This window comes from Ranitomeya variabilis, chromosome 4 (assembly GCF_051348905.1).
Source record: "Ranitomeya variabilis isolate aRanVar5 chromosome 4, aRanVar5.hap1, whole genome shotgun sequence".
Taxonomy (NCBI): Eukaryota; Metazoa; Chordata; class Amphibia; order Anura; family Dendrobatidae; genus Ranitomeya; species Ranitomeya variabilis.
In genome coordinates this window covers 453375919-453400881 of record NC_135235.1, presented here as the reverse complement: position 1 = coordinate 453400881, position 24963 = coordinate 453375919, and the positions used below count along the sequence as shown (strand labels likewise).

General features: G+C 44.4%; 2 protein-coding genes across 2 annotated transcripts in view; one reads left to right on the top strand and one right to left on the bottom strand.

Annotated features, from left to right (window-relative positions):
- The window catches only part of EPB41L1 (erythrocyte membrane protein band 4.1 like 1), a 278168-nt gene extending 271000 nt beyond the window's left edge, over positions 1–7168 (bottom strand). Inside the window, exon 1 of the mRNA XM_077251569.1 lies at positions 7146–7168. The gene's annotated coding sequence lies outside the window, so the exon portion shown is untranslated. The remainder of the gene's footprint in view (positions 1–7145) is intronic.
- SRSF6 (serine and arginine rich splicing factor 6) lies at positions 6885–24057 on the top strand. The gene is made up of 6 exons (XM_077251579.1): positions 6885–7044; positions 13386–13534; positions 16740–16852; positions 21185–21387; positions 21484–21762; positions 22842–24057. The coding sequence occupies exons 1-6, from the start codon at positions 6938–6940 to the stop codon at positions 23548–23550; spliced, it is 1560 nt and encodes a 519-aa protein (XP_077107694.1). The 5' UTR covers positions 6885–6937; the 3' UTR covers positions 23551–24057.
- The last annotated feature ends 906 nt before the right edge of the window (positions 24058–24963 follow it).

Here is a 24963-nt window from a genome sequence, read left to right as displayed (position 1 = left end):
AATCCGTCCTTTCCTCAACCGTCAATCTATTAAAATGCTTGTGCATGCCCTCATCATCTCCCGCCTTGACTACTGCAACATCCTTTTCTGTGGCCTCCTTGCTAACACCCTTGCACCTCTCCAGTCCATCCTTAGCTCTGCTGCCCGACTAATTAATCTCTCTCCCCACTACTCCTCTGCTTCCCCCCTCTGCAAATCTCTTCACTGGCTCCCATTGCCTCAGTGTGTCCAGTTCAAATTACTAACACTGACATACAAAGCCATCCACAACCTGTCTCCTCCATATATCTCTGAACTAATCTTCAGATATCTTCCCTCACTTAATCTCCGGTCCTCCCAAGACCTCCTTCTCTTCTCCACACTTATTCGCTCCTCACCCAACTGCCTCCAAGACTTCTCCCGAATATCCCCCATCCTCTGGAATTCTTTGCCCCAACACGTCCGACTATCAACCACATTCGGATCCTTCAGACGGAACCTGAAAACCCACCTCTTCAGGAAAGCCTACAGCCTGCACTGCCCCCTCACCAGTACCGAAGCTACCGCCTCACCAACACCGAAGCTCCTGCAACCCTCAACCTATTGTCTCCTTCCCCACCATCCTGTAGAATGTAAGCCTGCAAGGGCAGGGTCCTCGCCCCTCTGTATCAGTCTGTAATTGTTTGCTTACTGTAAGTGATATTTGTAATTTGTATGTAACCCCTTCTCATGTACAGCACCATGGAATCAATTGTGATATATAAATAATAACATATAACATACAGTATATACTTACCAAACACCTAGTCCCTGAAGCCCTCCATTCTCCTGTAATAAAAACAACATAATAAACCAACCTATACTTACCTTTCTGCCATAGTCCAGTTAATAACGACTGTCCCATGACGATCTCCCGTGTAGAACAGTGACATCGAGCGATGTCAGCGCTCAACAGAGGCCCTGCGATGAACTGACAGCGGGGGTAATCCTCCGCGATGTACAGTACAGACCAAAAGTTTGGACACCTTCTCATTTAAAGATTTTTCTGTATTTTTATGACTATGAAAATTGTATATTCACACTGAAGGCATCAAAACTATGAATTAACACATGTGGAATTATATACTTAACAAAAAAGTGTGAAACAACTGAAAATATGTCTTATATTCTAGGTTCTTCAAAGTAGCAACTTTTTGCTTTGATGACTGCTTTGCACACTCTTGGCATTCTCTTGATGAGCTTGAGGTAGTTACCGGGAATGGTTTTCACTTCACAGGTGTGCCCTGTCAGGTTTAATAAGTGGGATTTCTTGCCTTATAAATGGGTTTGGGACCATCAGTTGTGTTGTGCAGAAGTCTGGTGGATACACAGCTGATAGTCCTACTGAATAGACTGTTAGCTGCTTTTTTCTTGCCATAATACAAATTCTAAGTAAAGAAAAACGAGTGGCCATCATTACTTTAAGAAATTAAGGTCAATCCGAAAAATTGGAAAAACTTTGAAAGTGTCCCCAAGAGTAGTGGCAAAAACCATCAAGCGCTGCAAAGAAACTGGCTCACATGAGGACCGCCCCAGAAAAGACCAAGAGTCACCTCTGCTTCTGAGGATAAGTTTATCCGAGTCACCAGCCTCAGAAATCACAGGTTAACAGCAGCTCAGATAAGAGACCAGGTCAATGCCACACAGAGTTCTAGCAGCAGACACATCTCTACAACAACTGTTAGGGCTCATACCCACTTGCGAGGAAAACGGACGAGTGCAATCTGATAATAAATCGGATTGCACTCGGACCAATGTTATTCAATAGGTGACATCTCATTTGCGGTTTTTTTCTCAGCCGAAATTGGACGGAGAAAAAAATCGCAGCATGCTGCGATTTGCTGCGAGTCTCGGATGAGACTCGCCAATGCAAGTCAATGGGTGCGAGAAAAAAAACGCATGGAATATGGACCATCCGTATTCCGTCTGTTTTTTACGGATACCTTACCATTCTGTGGCATAGAACACTGTAAATGGTCCTGTAAATGATTGTATAAAAATAGTTGCAGAGAAAAAAAGACGGATTGCATACGGATGTCATACGGATGTTAAACAAATGGTGCAAATCGCATTGAACTCGCATGACAATCGCATAGTTTTCATCCGTTTTTTTCGGTCCAGATTACGGACCGTTTTTTTTCTCGCAAGTGGGCATGAGCCCTTAAGAGGAGACTTTGTGCAGCAGGCCTTCATGGTAAAATAGCTGCTAGGAAACCACTGCTAAGGACAGGCAACAAGCAGAAGAGACTTGTTTGAGCTAAAGAACACAAGGAATGGACATTAGACCAGTGGAAATCTGTGCTTTGGTCTGATGAGTCCAAATTTGAGATCTTTGGTTCAAACCACCGTGTCTTTGTGCGACGCAGAAAAGGTGAACGGATGGACTCTACATGCCTGGTTCACACCGTGAAGCATGAAGGAGGTGTTATGGTGTGGGGGTGCTTTGCTGGTGACACTGTTGGGGATTTATTCAAAATTGAAGGCATACTGAACCAGCATGGCTACCACAGCATCTTGCAGCGGCATGTTATTCCATCCGTTTTGTGTTTAGTTGGACCATCATTTATTTTTCAACAGGACAATGACCCCAAACACATCTCCAGGCTGTGTAAGGGCTATTTGACCAAGAAGGAGAGTGATGGGGTACTACGCCAGGTGACCTGGCCTCCACAGTCACCAGACCTGAATCCAATAGAGATGGTTTTGGGTGAGCTGGACCGCAGAGTGAAGGCAAAAGGGCCAACAAGTGCTAAGCATCTCTGGGAACTCCTTCAAGATTGTTGGAAGACCATTCCCGGTGACTACCTCTTGAAGCTCATCAAGAAAAGGCCAAGAATGTGCAAAGCAGTCATCAAAGCAAAAGGTGGCTACTTTGAAGAACCTAGAATATAAGACATAATTTCAGTTGTTTCACACTTTTTTGTATATAATTCCACACGTGTTAATTCAGTTTTGATGCCTTCAGTGTGAATGTAAAATTTCCATAGTCAAGAAAATACAGAAAAAATCTTTAAATGAGAAGGTATGTCCAAACTTTTGGTCTGTACTGTATATCCCTCCACCACTGCCTGGGAGAGAGGTCACTTAAGTTCAATCTCTCTCCGGCAACGCTGTGCGAGAATATTCCCACACAGCATTGCTGTAAAGCAAGAGAATGCACTTAGGTAACCTCTTCAGCGATGCACTGCAGGAGCCATTGTCTCCTGTCAGTGTGTCACTGGAGGCCCTATAGAGCAGTGACATCACCCGATGTCACTGTTCTATAGGGGAGATTGTCATGGGACACTTGTTATTAATTGGACTACGTTGGACAGGGAGTATACGGTTGGTTTATTTTTTGCAGGTAATCGATGGCTTCGGGGAATTAGGCGTGGTTGAAAGTATGGTGAAATTAAAGGGACACTGTCACCCCCTCCAGCCGTTATAAACTAAAAGAGCCACCTTGTGCAGCAGTAATGCTGCAGTCTAACAAGGTGACTCTTTTAGTTTTTGTTGCTGTTACTCCCACAATAAAGGTATTTATAAAGTAGCTCAAATACCTTTGTACCTGGAGGCGGGTCTGAAGCCTCCTCTTTGAAGCGCCCAACCGCCGTCAGTCATCTCTTCTGTGTTGATTTTCGCCGCCCCCTCAGCGCTGTTATTGTCTGAAATCCTGCGCCTGCGCTCTGCTCTTCTGCCTTGCGCAGGCGCATAGAGCATTTGCCATCCTAGCGCTGGTGCCGTGTTCCGTTCTGCGCCTGTGCGGCCAGTGCGGCCAGCCTGTTACTGAATCCCCGCCCCGCACTGTGTTATGCATTATGCACAGTGCGGGGCTGGGATTCCTGGGCATGCGCACTGCGCTTGTCAGACGCTCCCCAGGTCCCCCGCCTTGACTTGCGCAGGCGTGTACTATGGAAGACAGAGAATGAACTTCAATCCAATATTGCAGCCAGCATGCAGTCAGTGGGTAAGGAAAGGTTGAATCAAACACCCGAAAACCCCGCCCATATGACTGAAAATTGTTCCCTCCAAATTCAGGTGACAGAGTCCCTTTAAGTTTATTCTCTCGCTGGCAACGCTGTGTGAGAAAATTCCCAGCATTGCCGTAAAGCGAGGCACTGAACTCAAGTAACCTCTTCAGTGATGCACTGCAGGAGCCATTGTCTCCTGTCAGTGTGTCACTGGAGGCCCTATAGAGCAGTGACATCATCCGATGTCACTGTTCTACAGGGGAAATCATTGTGGGACACTTGTTATTAATTGGACTGCATCGGACAGGAATATATTGTTGGTTTATTATTTTTTTGCAGGTGATCGATGGCTTCGGGGAATTAGATGTGGTTGTAAGTATGGTGAAATTAAGAATGTTAAAATACTTTTTTCTGGCTTTTTTTTAACTCTTTCACTACTATAGGATTAGTAATGGATAGGTGTCTTTTTGACACCTCTCCATTACTAACCAGGCTTGATGTCACCTTACAACACAAAGGTGACATTAACCCCCTATGCCACTGCTACAGGGCAGTGGGAAGAGAAAAGTTAAGTGCCGGAATAGGCGCATCTTACATATGCGCCATTTCTGGGACGGCTGGGTGCTGGTAGTTGTAGCTGGAGGGCAATATCCATGGCCCCTCTCAAGGCTAAATATATAGCTGTGGGCTGAGATTCATAGCCTGAGAAGCTCCAAGGGAATTACCCCCTTCCCAAGCCATAAACATCGGCCCCCAGTCACCGGTTTTCCCACTGTGAACTTGAAAAATGCGCGGGAGCCCATGCAATTTTTTTTAAATTAAACAGATACTGTGTTTGAGGCCAGGGTCAACTCGCACCTCAATACCCGGCACTGCCGCCAGCACTCGGGACTAGAGTGTGCAGCTGCATCTATTTCTATGCAGCTGAACGCTTCGGTCCGAGTACTGGTGTCAGTGCCAGGTATTGAGGTGCAAGACTCGTGAGTTTCTTGTGAAGTGTGACCCCGGCCTAACACAGATTTTTTTCTATATATAGATGTATCTATAGATATATCTATCTGACATTCATCTATCAATAGATATGGGATAGATAGAAGAAATGAGACAGATTGATGGAATGAGAGATCTATCTAGCGATCCCATATCTATCCATCTATCTGTGTGCAATGGAGTGCGGGTTGGACAAATGTTAAAGAGGAGGTTGGACCAGAAATGACATCACAAGTCTTTTCTTTTTGTTCAATAATATATCTTTAGCTTCCAAAAACGCATACAAATCTGAATGAAAAAAACAAAATGCATCAAATCCACACCAGCGTTTTCTGGCAAGAGAGGAAGAATCTGCATGGAAAATTCCACTGGCAAATCTGCACATACCCTAAGGCTATGTGCACACGTAGGGAGGGTCCTCTGCGGGTTCTCCCGCAGCGGATTTGATAAATCTGCAGGGCAAAACCGCTGCGGTTATCCCTGCAGATTTATCGCGGTTTGTTTTGCGGTTTCCGCTGCGGGTTTACTCCTACTATTGATGCTGCATATGCAGCATCAATAATGTTAAAAATAATAAAAATTGCTTATACTCACCCTCCGATGTCCGGATCTCCTCGGCGCTGCACGTGGCGCTCCGGTTCCAAAGATGCTGTGCGAGAAGGACCTTCGTGACATCACAGTCATGTGACTGCGACGTCACCGCAGGTCCTGCTCGCACACCAACCCTGCAACCGGACGGCTGCGTATATCATTTTTTAATTTTAATTCTTTTTTTTTTTAAGGGTATGTGTCCACGTTCAGGATTGCATCAGGATTTGGTCAGGATTTTTCATCAGTATTTGTAAGCCAAAACCTGGAGTGGAACAATTAGAGGAAAGGTATAATAGAAACATATGCTCCACTTTTGCATTTATCACCCACTCCTGGTTTTGGCTTACAAACACTGATGAAAAATCCTGACCCAATCCTGATGCAATCCTGAACGTGGACACATACCCTAACACAAAGGAGAATCTCCTCTCGTCCACCCCGGGTACCATCTGCACATGATCCGCTTACTTCCCGAATGGTGGGCATAGCCCCATGCGGGAACTTAGCGGATCAATGCATTCCTATGTGTGCAGAATCGCCGCGATTCTGCACAAAAGTGAAATGCTGCGGAATGTAAACCGCTGCGTTTCTGCGCGGTTTTTCCCGCATGTGCACAGCGGATTGCGGTTTCCATGTAACTGTAAATGCAATGGAAACTGCTGCAGACACGCAGCATCAAAATCGCTGTGGTTCCGCGGTAAAAACCGCAACGTGTGAACATGGCCTAAACCCGTCACCACTCCTGGCTTTGGCTTACAAATACGGCTATGAAATACTGACCAAATACTGACCGTGTGAACGTGGCCCTAGTATGGTTTGCCTGCACAATTTCTGAGAACGCCCATGAGGCAATACTCCAATATCCCGCTGCCCAGAACGACCGTGGCATTTCGGTGGCACATATGTGCCCATGTAGACGTGCATGGCGGCCGTACACCTCAGGTCTAGGCTGCTGTCCGTTTTTATGTTTTGCTGATCATTCTTGCACAGAAATGGAGCTGCGTAAAACCGCGCAGCTGGTCCCATCTCTGTGGGAACTCAGCGGTGAGGAATCCTGTGAGCGACCTGCAGCACATATGTGAGAATACCGGGGCAGAGAAGCGCAAATACAGAAGAGTCTGCACCGAATCTGTAACACGAGTGCCGCCAATGCTGGGCTATACCTAGAATGACCTGCACCGCACGGTGTGACACCATGCTGCACGCCACACCACACACACGTGCTCCTCAGATAGAATCACTCCGCCTCACTCTACTGCTAAACGGCGCATGCGCAAAACTGTTCCGCGCTATCACCACGCCCACATAGTTTATAAAGGATTCCCGTTTGTCTTTGTCACGTCACTCTGCTGCGGAGAGCTGAGGCCGCCATTTTCTACACAAGCGCCATGCCGCGTGTTTACGTCGGAAGACTCGGTTATCATGTCCGGGAGAAGGACATACAGAGGTTTTTCGGAGGCTACGGGAAACTCATGGAGGTGGACTTGAAGAACGGGTAAGGGCGGGTGCGCTGCCGCACAGGCCCAGTGTTTGCAGCCGGGCTTCGGGCCTGTGTGATGAAATGTAATGGTGCTGTACGGGGCGGGGGTCACTTACCGGAGAACAAAGTCCACGGGCGCCATTTTCCATCTGTGGGGAGGTGGAGGCGCGACGTGTACGGGGCAGTGCTGCGGGAACGGTTATGTGGGGCGGTGACGTCATAGGCGGGAACGTGAGGTCACACTGTGGGAGCCCCGTGTGTAGCGCAATAAACCACAAAGGAGGCAGGAAAATCACCAGTGCATTTACTTAGTTTTAGCAGTCTCCACATTTATTGCCCCCCCCCCCCCCCCCTTTTTTTTACCTAATTTTAGTTAGGGCTAAATCTGACTGTTGTAGCTGGCTTTTCCCCTCCTGTATCCCCTGTGCTGTGTATTGCTGGCTGCAGAATGAGCCATCTGAGAATCCCTCAGTGAGCTGCCAGGAAATGGCCAAAATGATTTTTAGTCCCAAGTGTAAGTAAAGGGAACTTAATGCCTTGTTTTAGCTAGTAATCTGGCCCCTGAGTGGTGTTAGTGAAGCAATGTGCATCATTAACGTGTTTTTGTTAAAGAAAAGCTCCAAGTATTACTTAAAAAAACAAAAACACTTTATACCATTAGGGGATTCCATCACATCCCTTTTCTTCCAGTTGTGTGTGGTGATTTTATCTTCAGTCTGTGTGGTTTTGAAACTAAGCACGCCCATAGGATTGACTGGTTGCTGTGCCTGGCCCGAAATCCTGCACGTGCGCACTGCCCATCCGCTCCCTGGATATGGTCACTGACTGTGTGCAGCCCCAGCTTCATGTTAGGCTACATTCACATTTGCATTGTGCGCCGCTGCATCGGCAACGCAAACAAACGCAACAAAACGCTGCGTTTTGCGACGCATGCTTCCTTTTTCGCCCAAAGTTGGACGCAAAAAAAATGCAACTTGCTGCGTTCTCTGTGCCCAACGCTTGCGGCCAAAAAAACGCATGCGTCGCAAAACGCAGCACAACGCATGTCCATGCGCCCCCATGTTAAATATAGGGGCGCATGACGCTGCGGCGCCGAACGCTAATGTGAACGTAGACTATGCTGTGTGCCAAAGCCTCTCTGAGACAGTGTGCCACTGTGTCCCCTCCACTCTGCGCCCTGGAGCATGCACACATCTGATATGGGGCCGGCGCTGCATGCCCAGGGAGCAGATGGGCAGTGCACATGTGCAGGATTTGCTACGTGGGTGACACCGGGCCAATTGCAGCAATCAATCGCTATCCTGTGGGCGTACATAATTTCAAAACCACACTGACCCTTGACGGAAAACACAAAACCGCCACCCCTGTGAGTTTAAAGGAGTTTTCACACAAAGTGGATTTTAATACCGTAGTTTTGGGAATATCAACAATTGGATGTATGTAAATAACATGTGATCGGTTCATGGAGCATTACATGAACACCTGATCCTTACACTATGGCTGGTCAGAACAGTGGAAGCAATTGTTACCATCCACCTCTCGTGTCTCCCCTATTTCCTCCGTAGACTGTAAGGCTTCTTTCACACTTCCGTTGGTATGGGGCCATCGCTAAGCGTCGGCGCGACGTACGTTGTGAAAATTCGGCACAACGTGGGCAGCGGATTCAGTTTTTCAACGCATCCGCTGCCCATTGTAGTCCCGGGGAGGAGGGGGCGGAGTTACGGCCGCGCATGCCCGGTAGGAAATGCAGGACCCGACGTACGAAAAACTACGGTCTGCCAAAACACAACGCATCCAGTGCACGACGGCCGTGACGTATGGCCATACATCGCGATCCGTCGGCAATACAAGTCTATGGGGGAAAAGACGCATCCTGCGGGCACATTTGCAGGATGTGTGTTTTTTCCCAAAACGACGCATTGTGACGGAGGCCAAGCCTAAGCTTGCGAGCAGAGCCCTCCTCTTATCTGTTTATGTGATTATTCTGTAATGTCTTTTTATTGTCTGTACAAGTCCCCTCTAAATGTAAAGTGCTGCGAAATATGTTGGTGCTATAGAAATAAAATTTATTCCTGTGCTGAGATATTGTTATAAATGTGCCCCTGCTGTGTACTGTGTAATAGCTGTGTCTGACCGTACCATAGCTCCTGGGCAGGGGAGGAAGCAAAAAAGTATACATACAAGAAAGCACAGGATCGCAAATAATTCTTTGATGTAAATCATTCTTTAAAAACAGGCTTTTACCTCACAAAGAATCAGCTGTGATCCCCTGCTTTCCATTCTGTATACTGTTTTGCCCCTCCCCTACCCAGGAGATGTGATATGATCAGACATGTTTCAGCATTGTCAGACACCGCCAGTACATGGAAGGTGGCACATCTATAAGATTCTAAGCACATGAACTTTTTTTTTTTTTTTTTAACCCTCCATTTATGGAAATTATTCCAAGATGTGTTGATTAAAATCAACTTTAAAATGAACTTTGGAAAATTTAAGCTAGAAACAAAATACAGCCGTGAAATCACATTTTTTAATGTTTGCTGATTTCCATGGTAACGGTTGCAGAAATTTTGAATGTATCAGAACCCTGGATGTGGTGGGAGGAGGGGTCTGAAACTGGCACAGTTGCCCATGGCAACCAGTGTCTGGCCCATTTGGATGGGTGCTCCAGACTGTTTCTTTAAAGCAGTTTTAGTAAATTGCTGGAGGTGCATTTTGTGTTCTTCTATGCTTTAGAAGAAAAATGTGTATTTAGTTCTAGTGTGTCATGGACCCAGAGAGTCCTGCATTGCTAAAGAGCTTTACATTCACATCACTTTCTTGCAGTAAGAATAGCAGACAAAATTGGTGCCCAAAACAGATCTGTTAACTGATGCAAATAAAGCAGAAAAGCCCCATTGATAACTATGGATCAGTCAGTCTGTCTTCAGTTATGTCCGTTTTTACAAGTAATGAAAAAGCACAGCATGCAGAAATCATTTCTAAACAGCTGACACTGTAACAATCAGTGTGGTCCCCTTTTCCATCAGTTATGTAATTATGTATCTGTTCTTCTCATTCCATTTGTCAGTCTTAAGGTACCTTCACACGAAACGACTTTGTAACGATATCGCTAGCGATCCGTGACGTTGCAGCGTCCTCGCTAGCGATATCGTTTCGTTTGACACGCAGCAGCGATCAGGATCCTGCTGTGATGTCGCTGGTCGCTGAATAAAGTCCAGAACTTTATTTGGTCGTCCGATCGCCGTGTATCGTTGTGTTTGAAAGCAAAAGCAACGATACCAGCGATGTTTTACACTGGTAACCAGGGTAAACATCGGGTTACCAAGCGCAGGGCCGCGCTTAGTAACCCGATGTTTACCCTGGTTACCAGCGTAAAAGTGAAAAAAACAAACAGTACATGCTCACCTGCGCGTCCCCCAGCGTCTGCTTCCTGACACTTACTGAGCGCCGGCCCTAAAGTGAAAGTGAAAGCACAGCGGTGACGTCACCGCTGTGCTGTTAGGGCCGGAGCTCAGTCAGTGTCAGGAAGCAGACGCTGGGGGACGCGCAGGTGAGTATGTACTGTTTGTTTTTTTTACTTTTACGCTGGTAACCAGGGTAAACATCGGGTTACTAAGCGCGGCCCTGCGCTTAGCAACCCGATGTTTACCCTGGTTACCCGGGGACCTCGGCATCGTTGGTCGCTGGAGAGCGGTCTGTGTGACAGCTCCCCAGCGATCAAACAGCGACGCTGCAGCGATCGGCATTGTTGTCGCTATCGCTGCAGCGTCGCTTCGTGTGAAGGTACCTTAAATGGAACAGAGCTGGAATGTTTGAACAGTGATGTGAATGGAGCTCTGGGTTGGTCACACGTTTGTCGTCGGTCTTGCTGATTAAAAATGTATGCAAACCCAGCTGATCATCAGGAGTGCTTCAGGTAGCCTGGTTCCTGATGCAGCTTCTTCGGTAAGCGCTATAGCTTGCCAAATAAGGAGGGAGCCGACGATGTTCCCTCATCTCTGCATGAGACCAAGGAGATCTCCAAACAAGTCATGGACAAAGTTGTTGAGAAGTCAGGGTTGAGTTATAAACAAAGAAAAAAAAAAAACAATGTCTGATCCCTGGGAGCACCATTAAATCAATTATCCTCATATGGAAATACAGAGACCAAAGGTAACTGAAGGAGCTGCAGAGTTCCCAAGCGGAGATTGTAGCATCAATCCATATGACCACAAGATGCTATACACACCAGATTAGGCAGAAAGTAATTAGACCCAACTATTGTAAGGCTTGTTTGCCAAAAGACATATGGGAGGCTCCTCTCAAATGTATGGAGGAAGATGCTGTGGTCAGATGAGACCAAAATTGAACTTTTTGACCATCAAGGCAAACGCTGTCTGGTGCCAAACCAACACAGCTCATCACTCCTAGAATACCATACCCACAGTGAAACGTGGTGGCAGCATCATGTTATGGGGATGTTTTCGGCATCAGGGACAGGGAAAATGGTCTAGTCGACAGGGAAGATGGATGTTGCTAAATACAGGGATATTCTTGCTTAAAACCTGTTTCAGTGTTTTGCGACTGAACAAGGCTCTCATAGTTGTATTGAAAAGTGACCCTATGACACGTGCCAGCAGGTCACTTTTGGTCGGAGATGGACCAGAGTGACGTTGGAAAACAATGAATGGGACGACAGGTGAGTAATGAGATGGTGTATTTATAGTAAAACACCACTGCAGCACTGCAATAAAAAAAACATGCTGTAGTGGTGTTATAAAGAGCAAAAAGAGGTCTGGTCTTTTAAAAAAAAAAATAAAAAAAAAATCAGATTTTCATATTTTTTTAAAACATTTTTTTTTTTTACTTTTGTCATGCTTCAATAGCCTGGGAAGCTAGAAGCTGGCACAACTCGATCGGCTCTGCTACATAGGAGCGAAGCTCAGATCGCTCCTATGTTGCAGAATTACAGGCTCGCTATGATCGCCGACCACAGGGTGGAGCTCATAGCAATCCGGCATCAGCAACCATAGAGGTCTCAAGGAGACCTCTGGTTGTTATGACGACGCATTGCTGACCCCCGATCATGTGACGGGGGTCAGCGATGTGCTTATTTCCGTTCCGATGGCTGGAAGCGCTAGTTAAATGCCACTGTCAGCGTTTGACAGCGGCATTTAACTAGTTAATAGCGGGGGGTGAATCGCAATTTCACCCGCCGCTATTTCGGGCACATGTCAGCTGTCCAAAACAGCTGACATGTTCCTGCTTTGATGCGGGCTCACCGCTGGAGCCTGCATCAAAGCAGGGGATCTGACATCGGACGTACTATCCCGTCCAAGGTTAGAAAGGGGTTAATATGGAGCATCTTATGGGGCCATCATTAACCTTATGGGGCCCATCATTAACCTACTGATGTCTCAATTTTACTGGTATCTTTATTTTTGAAATTTACCAGTAGCTGCTGCATTTCCCACCCTAGGTTTATACTCGAGTCAATAAGTTTTCCCAGTTTTTTTTTTTTGTGGCAAAATTAGGGGTCTCGGCTTATACTCTAGTATATATGGTATGTTAAAGCAAAACAGGCCTCAAAAAATAAGTTTAAATCACCCCATTTTGCCCCATTCAAAATAAAACCATAAAAAAAAATCAAATATACACATTTGCTATCGCCACGTTCAGAATCTATCAATAAAAAGAGTAATCTGATAGCTAAACGGTGTAGCGAGAAAAAAAAATCGAAATGCCAGAATTACTTTGGTTTTTTTTTTCTGCGACATTGCATTAAAATGCAATAACATGCAATCAAAAGAACGTATCTGCACAAATGTGATATCATTAAAAACGTCAGCTCGGCACACAAAAAATAAGCCCTCACCCAATCCAAGATAACAAAAAATGGAGACGCTACGGGTATCGGAAAATGGCGCAATTTTGGAATTGAATATGCATGCGTCTCCACTCCCATAGGCGTGGAGCGCATATTCATTACTTCAATGAGCGGCATCACTGACCACTCAGCACAGTAAGGAAGACCGGAAGAGATCCCGGCGACTGATATGCAGCGACGACACCAGGGGGGTGAGTATGATGTCTTCTGATCTCCCCCTCCTCCCCCGCCAGCAATGACTCGTGTATAAGCTGAGAGGGGCGTTTTCAGCACACAAAAAATGCGCTGAAAATCTCGGCTTATACACAAGTATATATGGTAATCTATATAATTGGATTAGACCAATGTGTCTGAAAGATAATCACAGGCTCAAGATGGATACATGTCTCTGCATCTAGATCCTGAAGTGCTGATTTAGTTCTCATTTTTTTTGTGTGTATTTGCAGAATATGTACTGTGCAGTCTGTAATATATTTTGTCATTTCAGATATGGTTTTGTAGAGTTTGAAGATTCACGTGACGCTGATGATGCTGTATATGAACTGAATGGGAAAGACCTTTGTGGAGAGCGTGTGATAGTAGAGCATGCCCGAGGTCCACGTCGGGACAGAGATGCATTCAGCTTTGGAAGTCGCAGTAAGCATTGCATTTTTTGATAGCAGCTCTTTGGTGGGACAGTCTTAGGGAAAGTTTATTGGCAATCTCTGCTGTATAATGTAGCACAATAAGTCCAGGTCTAAAGTTGGTTTGTTTGGGTTTTTTTTGCCCTAGACACGTGCAAATAAAGCAACAGATCTTTAAGGCACATTCTGGACCTTTGCTCTTCCAATCTACTAACCTCTGTTTGTTAGGAATCTCTCTGCTTTTCCTCCAGTGAAGCGTCTAATTGATGGCCACTCCATTAGGCTGTTTATTAATACATATTGCACGGTGTATTTAGTCTAGTACGATGCAGTTACCTGTAGCCTACTGTAGTGCCGCTTTATTGGATTCCATATTAAAGCAGTAGCAGATTTGAAAATTAACTCCTAGCGTAGAGGTTGGTAAATGCAGGATATAAAACCCAGATTCTGATGTAATTTTGCTATGAAATGTATTGCTCATCTATTCAGACAAGACAGTGTAATATAATTGGTAGCATCTGGGAAACACATGTAAATGAACATAAATGATGGCGTAAGATGTTTTTTAGACTTGATTATTCCAGTAGATTGGTCTCAGTCTTTAATCTGGAAGCATCTGCTCTTCCACGGCTATCAGGCAGGTTTGAGCAGTTGCTTTGAGATTCTTTGCTTTTGATAGTTAGAATAAACTTAAAATCGAATAAGAATTTACTAGTCATAGCTTTCCTGTACACTACTGCTTAATGTTACAGGAAAATCACCTTTTCTGTTGATCGACTGAGGGGTCTTGCACTTGAGTAAAAATGTTTAAGGGCTTTGTCCAGGAAAAGTAAAAATAAAATCAGTAATGAATTCATAAATAACTTTATTTACCAACACATGTTTGCTTTATCTAGTGGCAAGGCTAGGTTCACACACTAGAGTATTGTGTTGTGTGTTTGTTGCGTATGGCAAACATATTCATCCTCTCTAATATAAACTGTACCAAATGGGCCCCATTCACCATAATGGGTCTGTTTAGTTTCATTTTGGAAGACCTATATTTTAGAAAAATGGTACACTTTTTCTTCCCACAAGAATGCAAATGTGAACCTTACCTTATCCACATATGTAAAGTAGAATGTCTGCTTTGATTGTCTGCTAGAATGTAAATATGGCAGGTTGTGTGCTGCTAAAGACTAGTTGAGCGAATTTTTTTTAAAAAAAAAATTCTGTTTATGATCGACGGTGAATATTGTTTTTGCAATATTTGTCGATCGTCATTTGAGTCAATGGGGTAGAACTCAACGAATATGTTCGGAACCGATCATCAAAAATAAATTTTGCACGAATAGGGTACCAATATTGCACGAATATGGCAAATTTGGATACGGCAATCTTTTCTGAACATATTTTCTCAACTCTACTAAAGACCTACACAGACAGGGATTAATACTCGGGGCACAGACCACTGTTGTAAAATCTCCTGCTGTTCCATGATCAGCTTTGATGCTGCAGCCTTGTTCTGTGCCTCTTAAATTCTTAGTCTACTTGAAGAGAGAACGTACATGCCCAGGTTGATCACTACCATAGTAAAAGTCAACAGACTTCATCATATTCTATCCAGTGGTATATTCTTTAGCAACATATACAGAAAATTAGCAACGTTTCAGCTCACAAACCAGCCCTTTTTCAGCTGCTAGATACAATATGCTGATGTCTGTTTACTGTGGTGGATTTGTTTAACCATGCGACTGGTGGTCAATCCATCGCATAGCTGAAAGTGAAGCTGCTCTTACACGTTAGATTGCTGTCCGCTGAACGATCCTTCGGCCTGTTTGACTGACAGCCATCTCAGCCAACACTTCCATACGCAGGAGTGTTTGTTTGGCCAAGTGTTCCTGTGTTCTCTATGAGAAAGATGCTGGCTGACATGATGGCTGGCAGCTTCTCCGGGGGAACAATGTGATTGGTAATCTGAAATCGCACATGCTTGATCAACATCTCTACCGACCATCAGTCTGCAGGTGACCCCATACATATTACACCGTTGGTCGAACATGTCACTATCTGTGTTTGACATTTTTCTAATGTGTATGGGGGGGCTAAGAGGTGGATCAAGTGCTGCTTATGTTTTTATAGAAGGGTTTTCAGCTAGTCAGCCTGCCAGGGATAATATACTGTGACTGTAGGTCTCAAAGTGGCATACAACCCATTCTAGTCACACTTTAAAAATTATTTATTTATTTATTTTCAGTTTGTGAGAGCAGGTATTTACGGATTTTATTAATACACTTTTCCTAGACAAACCTCTTAAATCGGCAGTTATGTTTTAGATGCTTTCTAGCCCACTCTCCAGTTCTGAACCCTTCAAAAATGTATGAAAGGTCTTGGAGGATCAACATGGGCGGTTAGCTTACAAATGGGTCACGTTATTTTTCTGACTCCTGTGGTGTCACTGGTAACTTAAAACCCACTGACATCACAGATGGTAATGTCATAAACATGCAATGTAATTTGCGGGTAGTACTTTAATTCTTGTGTGGGAGGCAAATATAATGGTATTATGAATGTGTATTTTTTGTTAACTTGTATATTCTTAACCTTTTTGCATGTTGAATTCCAAAATCCTTTTTAACCGTCCTTGATGTTTCAATTTGAAAGAGACCAGTGGGGGCTGAGACCATTGAGGCTTAAGATGACTGCCTTTCCTGGTTGGCCTTTCCAAACATTGTGTGACCCTTGCCCTATGACCCTTTGGCTGACCTTACCGGAAGCCATGACGACAGCAGCCTATTGCCATTAGACGCAGGGTGATGGTGAGGATTAAAAGGGTTAGACAAAAGCGGCTTTAATCTGGACTAGGTGCCCTCCCCCTTGCGTGTGCTTTCAAGTGCCACTTATACCTCCTGCCTTAAACAATGAAGTGACTGGCATCTCTTGTAAATACTTTGTAGAAATGCATGTAATAAGTTAAACCTTGTAATATCATTAATTCCTGTAAGATTTTGGTGCTGAGGTTGACCGAGTGCACTCTTTAAACATGCCCATTCTTAACACAGCAGAACGGAGTAACTCCACATCCCTACTGCTAATCACTTGCCAGAATCACTGCTTTAAAAGGAGGTTTATGTAAAGAATCTCATTCTCTAGTTTTAAAGCCCTCCCAAAACACAAACCATTAGATAATACGTTGTGCAGTTGGTATGCAGCCCTGACATTTTTTTCTATGTGTAAAGGTGGCTACAGGAGCCAAAGATCTGGCAGAGACAAATATGGTCCACCTGTCCGCACAGAGTTCAGACTTATTGTGGAAAACCTCTCTAGTCGGTGTAGTTGGCAGGATCTCAAGGTGAGTATGGTAAATTGGGTCTTCCAATAGACTATGAAAATTACTTGGGTTTACAGGACTTTACCGCCTTAGTGGCTGCTGAACATGTACAGCATTCTTTCGCTGCCCTATCTGTATGTGCGGAGCCTGCCCTATGCAGCATAGGTGTTGGCTCTGTTGCATAGCCGGCTCCATATAGTAACTGCAATCAGAACTAGCTACAATCACATCAGTTTTACTATTTAAATGCCTTTGTTTAATGTGACCACAGCATTCATGAATCTTCTACATGGTGTCCGGTAAAGAGGAACCTGTCACCTTGGAAAAACACTAACCTGCAGATATGGTGGGATTAGTAGTGTTGTGAAGCCGCCTGGTGCCAGCACTTAGACCCCTGCTGCCTGGAAGAAATCAAGTTAATTCTTCCCGGCAGCTTCCTGCTTTCAGTCACGGGGGTGGCGCAGGTTGTCACTACCCTGTTTATAGAGCTGTGGCTGTAACCGTACTCAGCATCTCAGTGCTGGGGGTGACAGATGCCACACTACACAGCGGTGAATACATTTTTGGAAGAATCGTGGTTTCACGTCATTTTTATCCCACATTGAACTCCCTCAAATTTTCACCGCACATACAAATTTTTTTTTTTTCTGCTCTTCAGTACGTTATATGGTAAAATAATATTGTCCTTCACGTGTCCTGCAAAAAACACGCCTCATAAGGCTATTTTGACTAGAAAAATAAGTTATAGCTGTTGGAATAAGGCCCCCAAAAAATGCAGAAACTAAAGGTCGCCTTGTCCTTAAAGGGCCACGGTCACCCCCTCCAGCCGTTATAAACTAAAAGAGCCACCTTGTGCAGCAGTAATGCTGCATTCTAACAAGGTGGCTTTTAGTTTTTGGTTCAAGTATTCCCAAAATAAAGCGTTTTGAAACTTATCCAAAATACCGGTCTTTAGCCAGGGAGGCGGGTCCCCACTCCCCAGCTTGAACCGCTACTCTGCCGTCACTCAAATCTTCAGGGGCTTTCTGCGCCACCCCTCCGCGCTTTTTTCACTTCAAAACCGGCGCCTGCGCTGTGTTTAAGCTCTGGCAGTCTGACGTCCCAGCCAGGCTTGCAGACTGCGCCTGTGCGGGCATTGCGGCCACCCACCTTGGGAATCCCTGCCCCGCAGTGTGTTATGCATTATGCACAGTGCGGGGCTAGGATTCCTGGGCATGCGCACTGCTCCCCCAGGTCCCCCGCCTTCCTTCATGCCTGGAAGTATTTTCAGATCCGGAAAAAAAAATCCCTCCCCCCCGCCGCCCCCTCCTCCTCTCTCTCACAAATAATGCATCCATCATTACACTGGATGCGTCGCACACGTTTTTACCTACTTTCAGGACATCCGTCATTTTGCTGCACAACGATGTACAGCAAACGACGCAAGTGTGAAAGAGGCCTTAGGTCAAATGTGGGGACAGATTCCTTTTGAACAATACAGTGAAAAATGAAGAAAAAATGTTTTTCAAAATATAAAGCAATTCAAATCGCCCACTTTCCCACCATTACAATTAAGTGTTAGATTGGACTTTAACGGACACAGCTATCAAAATATGAAATTCACCAGATCTGTAAACTCTTCACAGCAAAAAAAAAAAAAAATCGCGATTTAGGAAGTTTTTGGGCTGCTGCTACACCACAAAAAATGCAACAAGAGGCGATCAAAACATTGCTTGTATCCCACAATGGTTTCGATAAAATCTGTTCAGGGTGCACAAAACAAGCCTTCACACAGAATAAACAGTGACACACAAGCACAATCTACTACCCATGTACAAGGTGATTCGCACGGTCTCCAAACCTTTGATTGGCCCACAGATTTTGTGTCTCCTGCTCCTGCCTGTGGTCTGTAGTCATTCCACGCTCCTCCAGACGACATATAACACAACTGTAGCACAAGTATTCAGCATCAACAGGCTTTAAAGTGAACCTGACACCAGGTTTGGCTGATAAGTTAGGGCCACCACATTTCAGGGCTTATGTACAGCATTCTATAATCCCGTATATAAGCTCCCAACCCGACCTGGAAGAGAAGAAAAATAACTTATTGTACTCGCCTGTGGGGTGGTCCGGTCTGAGGAGTGTCGCTCTTCTTGGTCTGGCACCTCCCATCTTCTTGTAATCACCGTCCTTCTTGGTTTGTGTGGTTGTCGCGTCCCTGCATCATCCACACAGTCTCCTGCGCAGACGTACTTATCTGTCCTGTTAAGGGCAGAGCAAAGTACTGCAGTGTTCAAGCATCGGGAAAGGTCAGAGAGGCTCAGCGCCTGGGCACTGTTGGACTTTCCTCTGCAATCCACAGGGCAGATAAGTCCGCATGCGTAGGAGCGTGATGCCGGGGAGACTGTGGATGATGTAGGGACGTGTCATCCACTTGAACCAAGAATGAGGGCGGCGATCATAGGATGATGGGAGGTCCCAGACCAAGGAGAGTGACACCCCTCGGACCAGATATCCTTGCAGCTGAGTTTATTTTTCAGTTCTTCTAGGTCGGGTTGGGGGCCGATATACTGCATTATAAAATGCTGTGTATATCCGCCCCGAAAGGTGGTGGTTGCATCTCATATTGGCCTAACCTGGTGACAGGTTCCCTTTAAGGCTGGTTTCACATTAGCGTTTTTTTGTGCAGCGTAGGCCTGCGTACTGTCCGCATGGGTCTTGCATACCTATCTCTAACATTGTGTACGCAGGGACATGGGTTTTCATCCGTTTGTATGCGTTGTGTCCGCATACGTTGTTTCGCGGTGTCCGGCGAATGCAACATGTTGCATTTTTGAGGCGTCAATTATGTGTAGGCATGCACATGCGGATGATTGCCTATAAACAACGCATTACTGTCTATGGGAACGCATTGGTACACAAGGTCATGCTTACGCATGCGTTCAATGCGCTTGCGTACTTCGGACTGTGCATATCCAGGAACTGAGTGAGACACGCCCTCCTGGAAATATCGAACACATGCTCATAAACGACGCAAACGCAGGCAAAAACGCATGCACACACAGTGGGGGTTGTTGTTTTTTTCGTCATTCGTAAACTGATGTGGATAAAAATGCAGTTTAGCATGCGTTTAAATTTGTTTTGGCATGTATTTGCGCATGCAGATACGCTAATGTGAACTTAGCCTTAGATAGCTCCTCAAATCCAGACGACAGATCCCACTACTGTAGCATGTGTATCTAGCCCAGCTGGCAACTGATCTCCAAATTCCATAGGCCATCCATACATGGGCAACCAGGACCTCAGCAATAAATCCTTGCCCCTCGACGTCACTGCAAACACCCTCCCTCACTAAATGTCTTATTCTCCCTCCCTGGTATTGGCCCCTTTAACAAGCAGAAGTGTTCATACTCTGCCCCCACCCTCAAAGCTAACTGCATTGGTAACTTCCTCAGGCCAAACCCATCACCCAGGACTGCAAGTGAGACCCCCTGCAGTGACTGCTCATCTGGGTCTACTATCCCCATCCACACAATTGGACTAGTAGCTGGGAGAACAATGGCTTAAGGTCTCTGAGACACTAACAAAAATAATGGAATGATTGCTTGTCTTGATTACCAAACTTGGGTCTGGCCTATATGCAGAAGATCCATCTTCCTCTGCATACTGCACTGAATGGAAACATTGATTCCTGATAGTGATGAGGGAGTGTACTCGTTGCTCTGGTTTTCCTGAGCACACTCGGGTGGTCTCCCGAGTATTTGTAACTGCTCGGAGATTTAGTTTTTGTTGACGCAGCCGCATAATTTACGGCTGCTTGCCAGCCTGAGTACATGTGGGGGTTGCCTGGTTGCTAGCGAATCCCCACATGTATTCAAGTTATCAGCTGTAAATCATGCAGCTGAGGCAACGAAAACTAAATCTCCGAGTAGTTACAAATACTCAGAGACCACCCGAGCGTGCTTGGGAAAACCCGAGCAACGAGTACATTCGCTCATCACTAATTCCTGAGACTCAACTGGCGATCAAGCAAATATGTAATAAAACACAGCAAGCAAAGCTAATAGAACACAACAATAAGATTGATTTAATCAGTGCTCCATGCTGGAAAAAGTTTGCATCCCTTAGAGCCACGGATTCAGCTTTACTTCCAATAGTTTTTAGACCAAGGCCGCCAGCTCATTACGCAGAGTTTTTTTTTCTCCTACAATTTTGGACTTGTCCAACAAAAACAATCATATGGCTGTTGACAGAAAAAGCCATGGCTCTTGAAAAGAAAGGGAAAAACAAACTGAGAATAACCACGTTAGGAACGAGTGAAGGGCAGGCCGTCAGCCCCTGTAGATTTCTAACTTTCTTTTCATTTCTCTGCAGGATTTTATGAGGCAAGCAGGTGAGGTTACCTATGCAGATGCGCACAAAGAGCGCAGCAATGAGGGTGTGATAGAATTTCGATCATATTCTGATATGAAGAGAGCTCTGGAAAAACTGGATGGCACTGAGATAAATGGCAGAAAAATTCGCCTGGTTGAAAGTAAAACGCGCCACAGGAGGTCCTATTCTGGAAGCCGGTCAAGGTAAATAGGTGGACATTTTGTGTACTACAATTCATAGACTAAGAGTATATTCAGTTAATGTTTTTTTTTGTTTTTTTTTTGTTCTTTCGGGAGTAGGTCACGATCAAGGAGCAGAAGATCTCGGAGCAGGCGTAGCAGCCATAGCAGATCCAGAAGCCGTTCACGTTCTCCTGTCAAAAAGACTCGTTCACATTCTCCGGCTAAGAGGAGCCGGTCTCGTTCACCAGCAAAAAAGAGTCATTCCTGTTCCCCAGCTAAAAGTGGCTCCAATTCCCCTGCTAAGAAAAGTCAGTCTCGGTCTCCAGCTAAGGAAAGCTGCTCTCGTTCTCCAGTAAAACGAAGCCGTTCACATTCACCTGCTAAGAGTCAGTCAAGGTAAATGATTTTTTCCGTTTTACTCTGGAATGCTTCAACAACTCTGGAAAGCTTCAACAAATCCCAGTGATTTTGAGACTCTTTTTTTCGTGGCACATTATACTTTGATGATGGTAAATTTAGGTCAATATATTTTGTTTTTTTATAAAAAAAATAAAATCAGAAATTTGACAAATGTTAAAAAATTGTTTGCAATTTTCAAACTTTGATCCTTTTAATTCAAATAGTCATACATTTGAATAGTCATAGAAAAACATTAATAAAGAACATTTCCCACATGCTTGCTTTACATCAGCACAATTTGTAAAATGTTGTTTGCTTTTGTTAGCATTTTAGGAGGTTTAAAAATTTAGCGGCAATTTTTCATGGAAATTTACAAAATTTATTTTTTTTAATGACCTATCCAGGTTTGAAGTGACTTTAGGGGTCCTTATATATTGGGAAACCCCAAAAAGTGATACCATTTTAAAAATGACACCCCCTGACATACTGAAAACTGCTGTCAGGTAGTTCATTAACCCTTCACTTGATTTTCAGGAATTAATACAAAGTGGCATGATAGGAATGAAAAAGTGTATTTTTACCACCTAAATGTCGCTAACTTTTTAACAGGCCGCTGTAGCCAGAAGACTCTTTAAGGCTGCTATTTGGCCATGAACTGCCATGGCAAAGATCAGGAACACACAATCATGATCTCAGGTGTCAATGGGGATAAATAGAAAGCCCCCATGTACTTTTAACCATTTATGATAGTCATTGACAGCAGCATCTAAGGGGTTAAACAGATACGGATGTGCCAACACTGATTGTGGCTAATGCAGCAAGTTGTCAGCTATAGTGTACAGCCGACAGCTGCTGGATTGTCACCTGTATGGGGATGCTATTCTTATCTCGGGTCAGTTAAGACATATTGGCAGACATATTGGCGGTCAAGGGTTTAAGAAAACAGCGAATAGCTTTTAATGTTCATTGTATTTAATTACTGTATACAGATTTATGCTGCTGTAAATGGGGTACATTTTTTGATTAAATTTAGTTTTTTTTTATGCATCATTTCATGTGTCACTATATTGTTTTAGGTCCAAATCTCGATCTAGAAGTAAGGAAATGTCTCTATCTCCAGCGAAGCAGAGAAAGTCCCGTTCAAGAAGCAAATCCATATCAGAACATGGATCTCGATCCCGCAGCCGCTCAAAGGGAAAACGCAAGAGGTCTCGTAGTCATTCTAAAGGAAAACGTGATCGTTCTGGCAGCCATCCCAGATCCAAACGTGAAAGGTCTAGCAGCCGCAGTAGATCAAAACGTGATCGATCTAGTAGTCATTCTAAGAGCAAACGAGAATCTAAAGGTAGAAGAGATCAATCTAGGGAGCGATCTCGTAGTCAGTCTAAGGGAAGGAGGGACATATCTCGTGAAAGATCACGCAGTCAGTCTAAAGGTAATAGGGAGAGATCTAGAGAAAGGTCTCAGGAGAGATCTCATAGTCTGTCAAAAGAAAACAGGGAAGATTCTAGAGAGAGGTCCAGGAGTCAGTCCAAGGGAGAACGTGACCGGTCTCGTAGTCGATCAAGAAGCAGTAGGGATCGTTCCAGGAGTCGATCAAACCCTAACCGGGAGAGAGCTTCTCATAGTCGTTCTAGATCTCCTTCCCCAAGGGAAAATGGTAAAGGTGATGCCAGATCCCAGTCTAAATCGCCTGTCCCACCTTCACCTAGCAAGGAAGGGTCACCTTCTCCACGCCCAGCCTCTGCTGCTAGCTCCAGGTCTCGTTCCAGTTCCCCAGAGTAGGTAAGTAGATTGACTTGCCCAGCGTTAGGACTGAGCCCCACAATTTGATTCCTATAATCACCTTGTTAAATGTTTCAGTGTAGGAATGTCCTCACTTTGTGATACCCTGCCAATGGAAGGATGTCAGCTGTGTAAATATATGGCAATAACTTCTTTTGCATGACGTTTTCTTAGTTCTAAGATCTTAGCACTAAAGGTATTTTCCCCTTCAGTTTAGTACAGTGGTTTAATCTAGTAGACAGTGCTTTCAAATTACCACAAATTCTATACACAATAATATGAAATGCATTGCATTTTATTTCGTGATGGTATAAAGTATTAAACTACAACTACAGTGCTAGATGGGAGTTTTAATGGTCCCATTTCAGTGTAGCTGCTGACATTGTAAATAAAGGTTAGTACTGTGTATGTGGGGCTTTACTTTTCTTAGTCAATTTTTTTCATTTTGTAGAATATTTCTGTAAGTTCATTTTAGCAGAGCAAATAAAGTTTTCTTCTGCTGTGCAAGCTGTTTCTGAAGTTCATTGTAAATAAGTGTTAATGTTTGTCTGAAGGGAAGGTGCCATAAAAAAATCAATAATGTTTTAACCCCTTCACGACCTTTGATGTATAAATTTGTCAAAGGTCGTATCCCTGCCTTTGATGCAGGCTCCAACGCTGATCCCGCATCTTCCCTACACATCTGATCTGCTATGTTCCTCTAATAGCTGCGAGTGGATGAGAGAGCGACTGACAGCGTCATTTAAAATGTGCCAGGCTGAAGCCATCACAAGTCCCGTCCATCAGTGCCCTGTCTCGTGGTTGCAGTGTTCCGTTGGGTTGTCATGATTGTTTGGGGTCTGCAGAAGACTCAATGCTTGTCGTCATGAATCTCCTATGAAAGCTGGCTCCTCTTAACAAGCATTCATAGGAGATAGTTATTTTTCCTACAGATAGCAGGCTGAAGTCCATTAACCCCTTTACCCCCAAGGGTGGTTTGCACGTTAATGACCGTGCCAATTTTTACAATTCTGACCACTGTCCCTTTGAGGTTATAACTCTGGAACGCTTCAACAGATCCTGATGATTCTGACTGTTTTCTCGTGACATATTGTACTTCATGATAGTGGTAAAACTTCTTTGATATTACCTGCGTTTATTTTTTGGAAAAAAAGGGAAAGTTGGTGAAAATTTCGCAATTTTCCATCTTTGAATTTTCATGCCCTTAAATCACAGATACAGTATATCACACAAAATACTTAAGTAATATTTCCCACATGTCGACTTTACATCAGCACAATTTTGGAACCAAATTTTTTTTGTTAGGGAGTTAAGGGTTAAAAGTTGACCAGCAATTTCTCATTCTTACAACACCATTTTTTTTTTTTTTTTTTTAGGGACCACATCACATTTGAAGTCACTTTGATTGGTCTA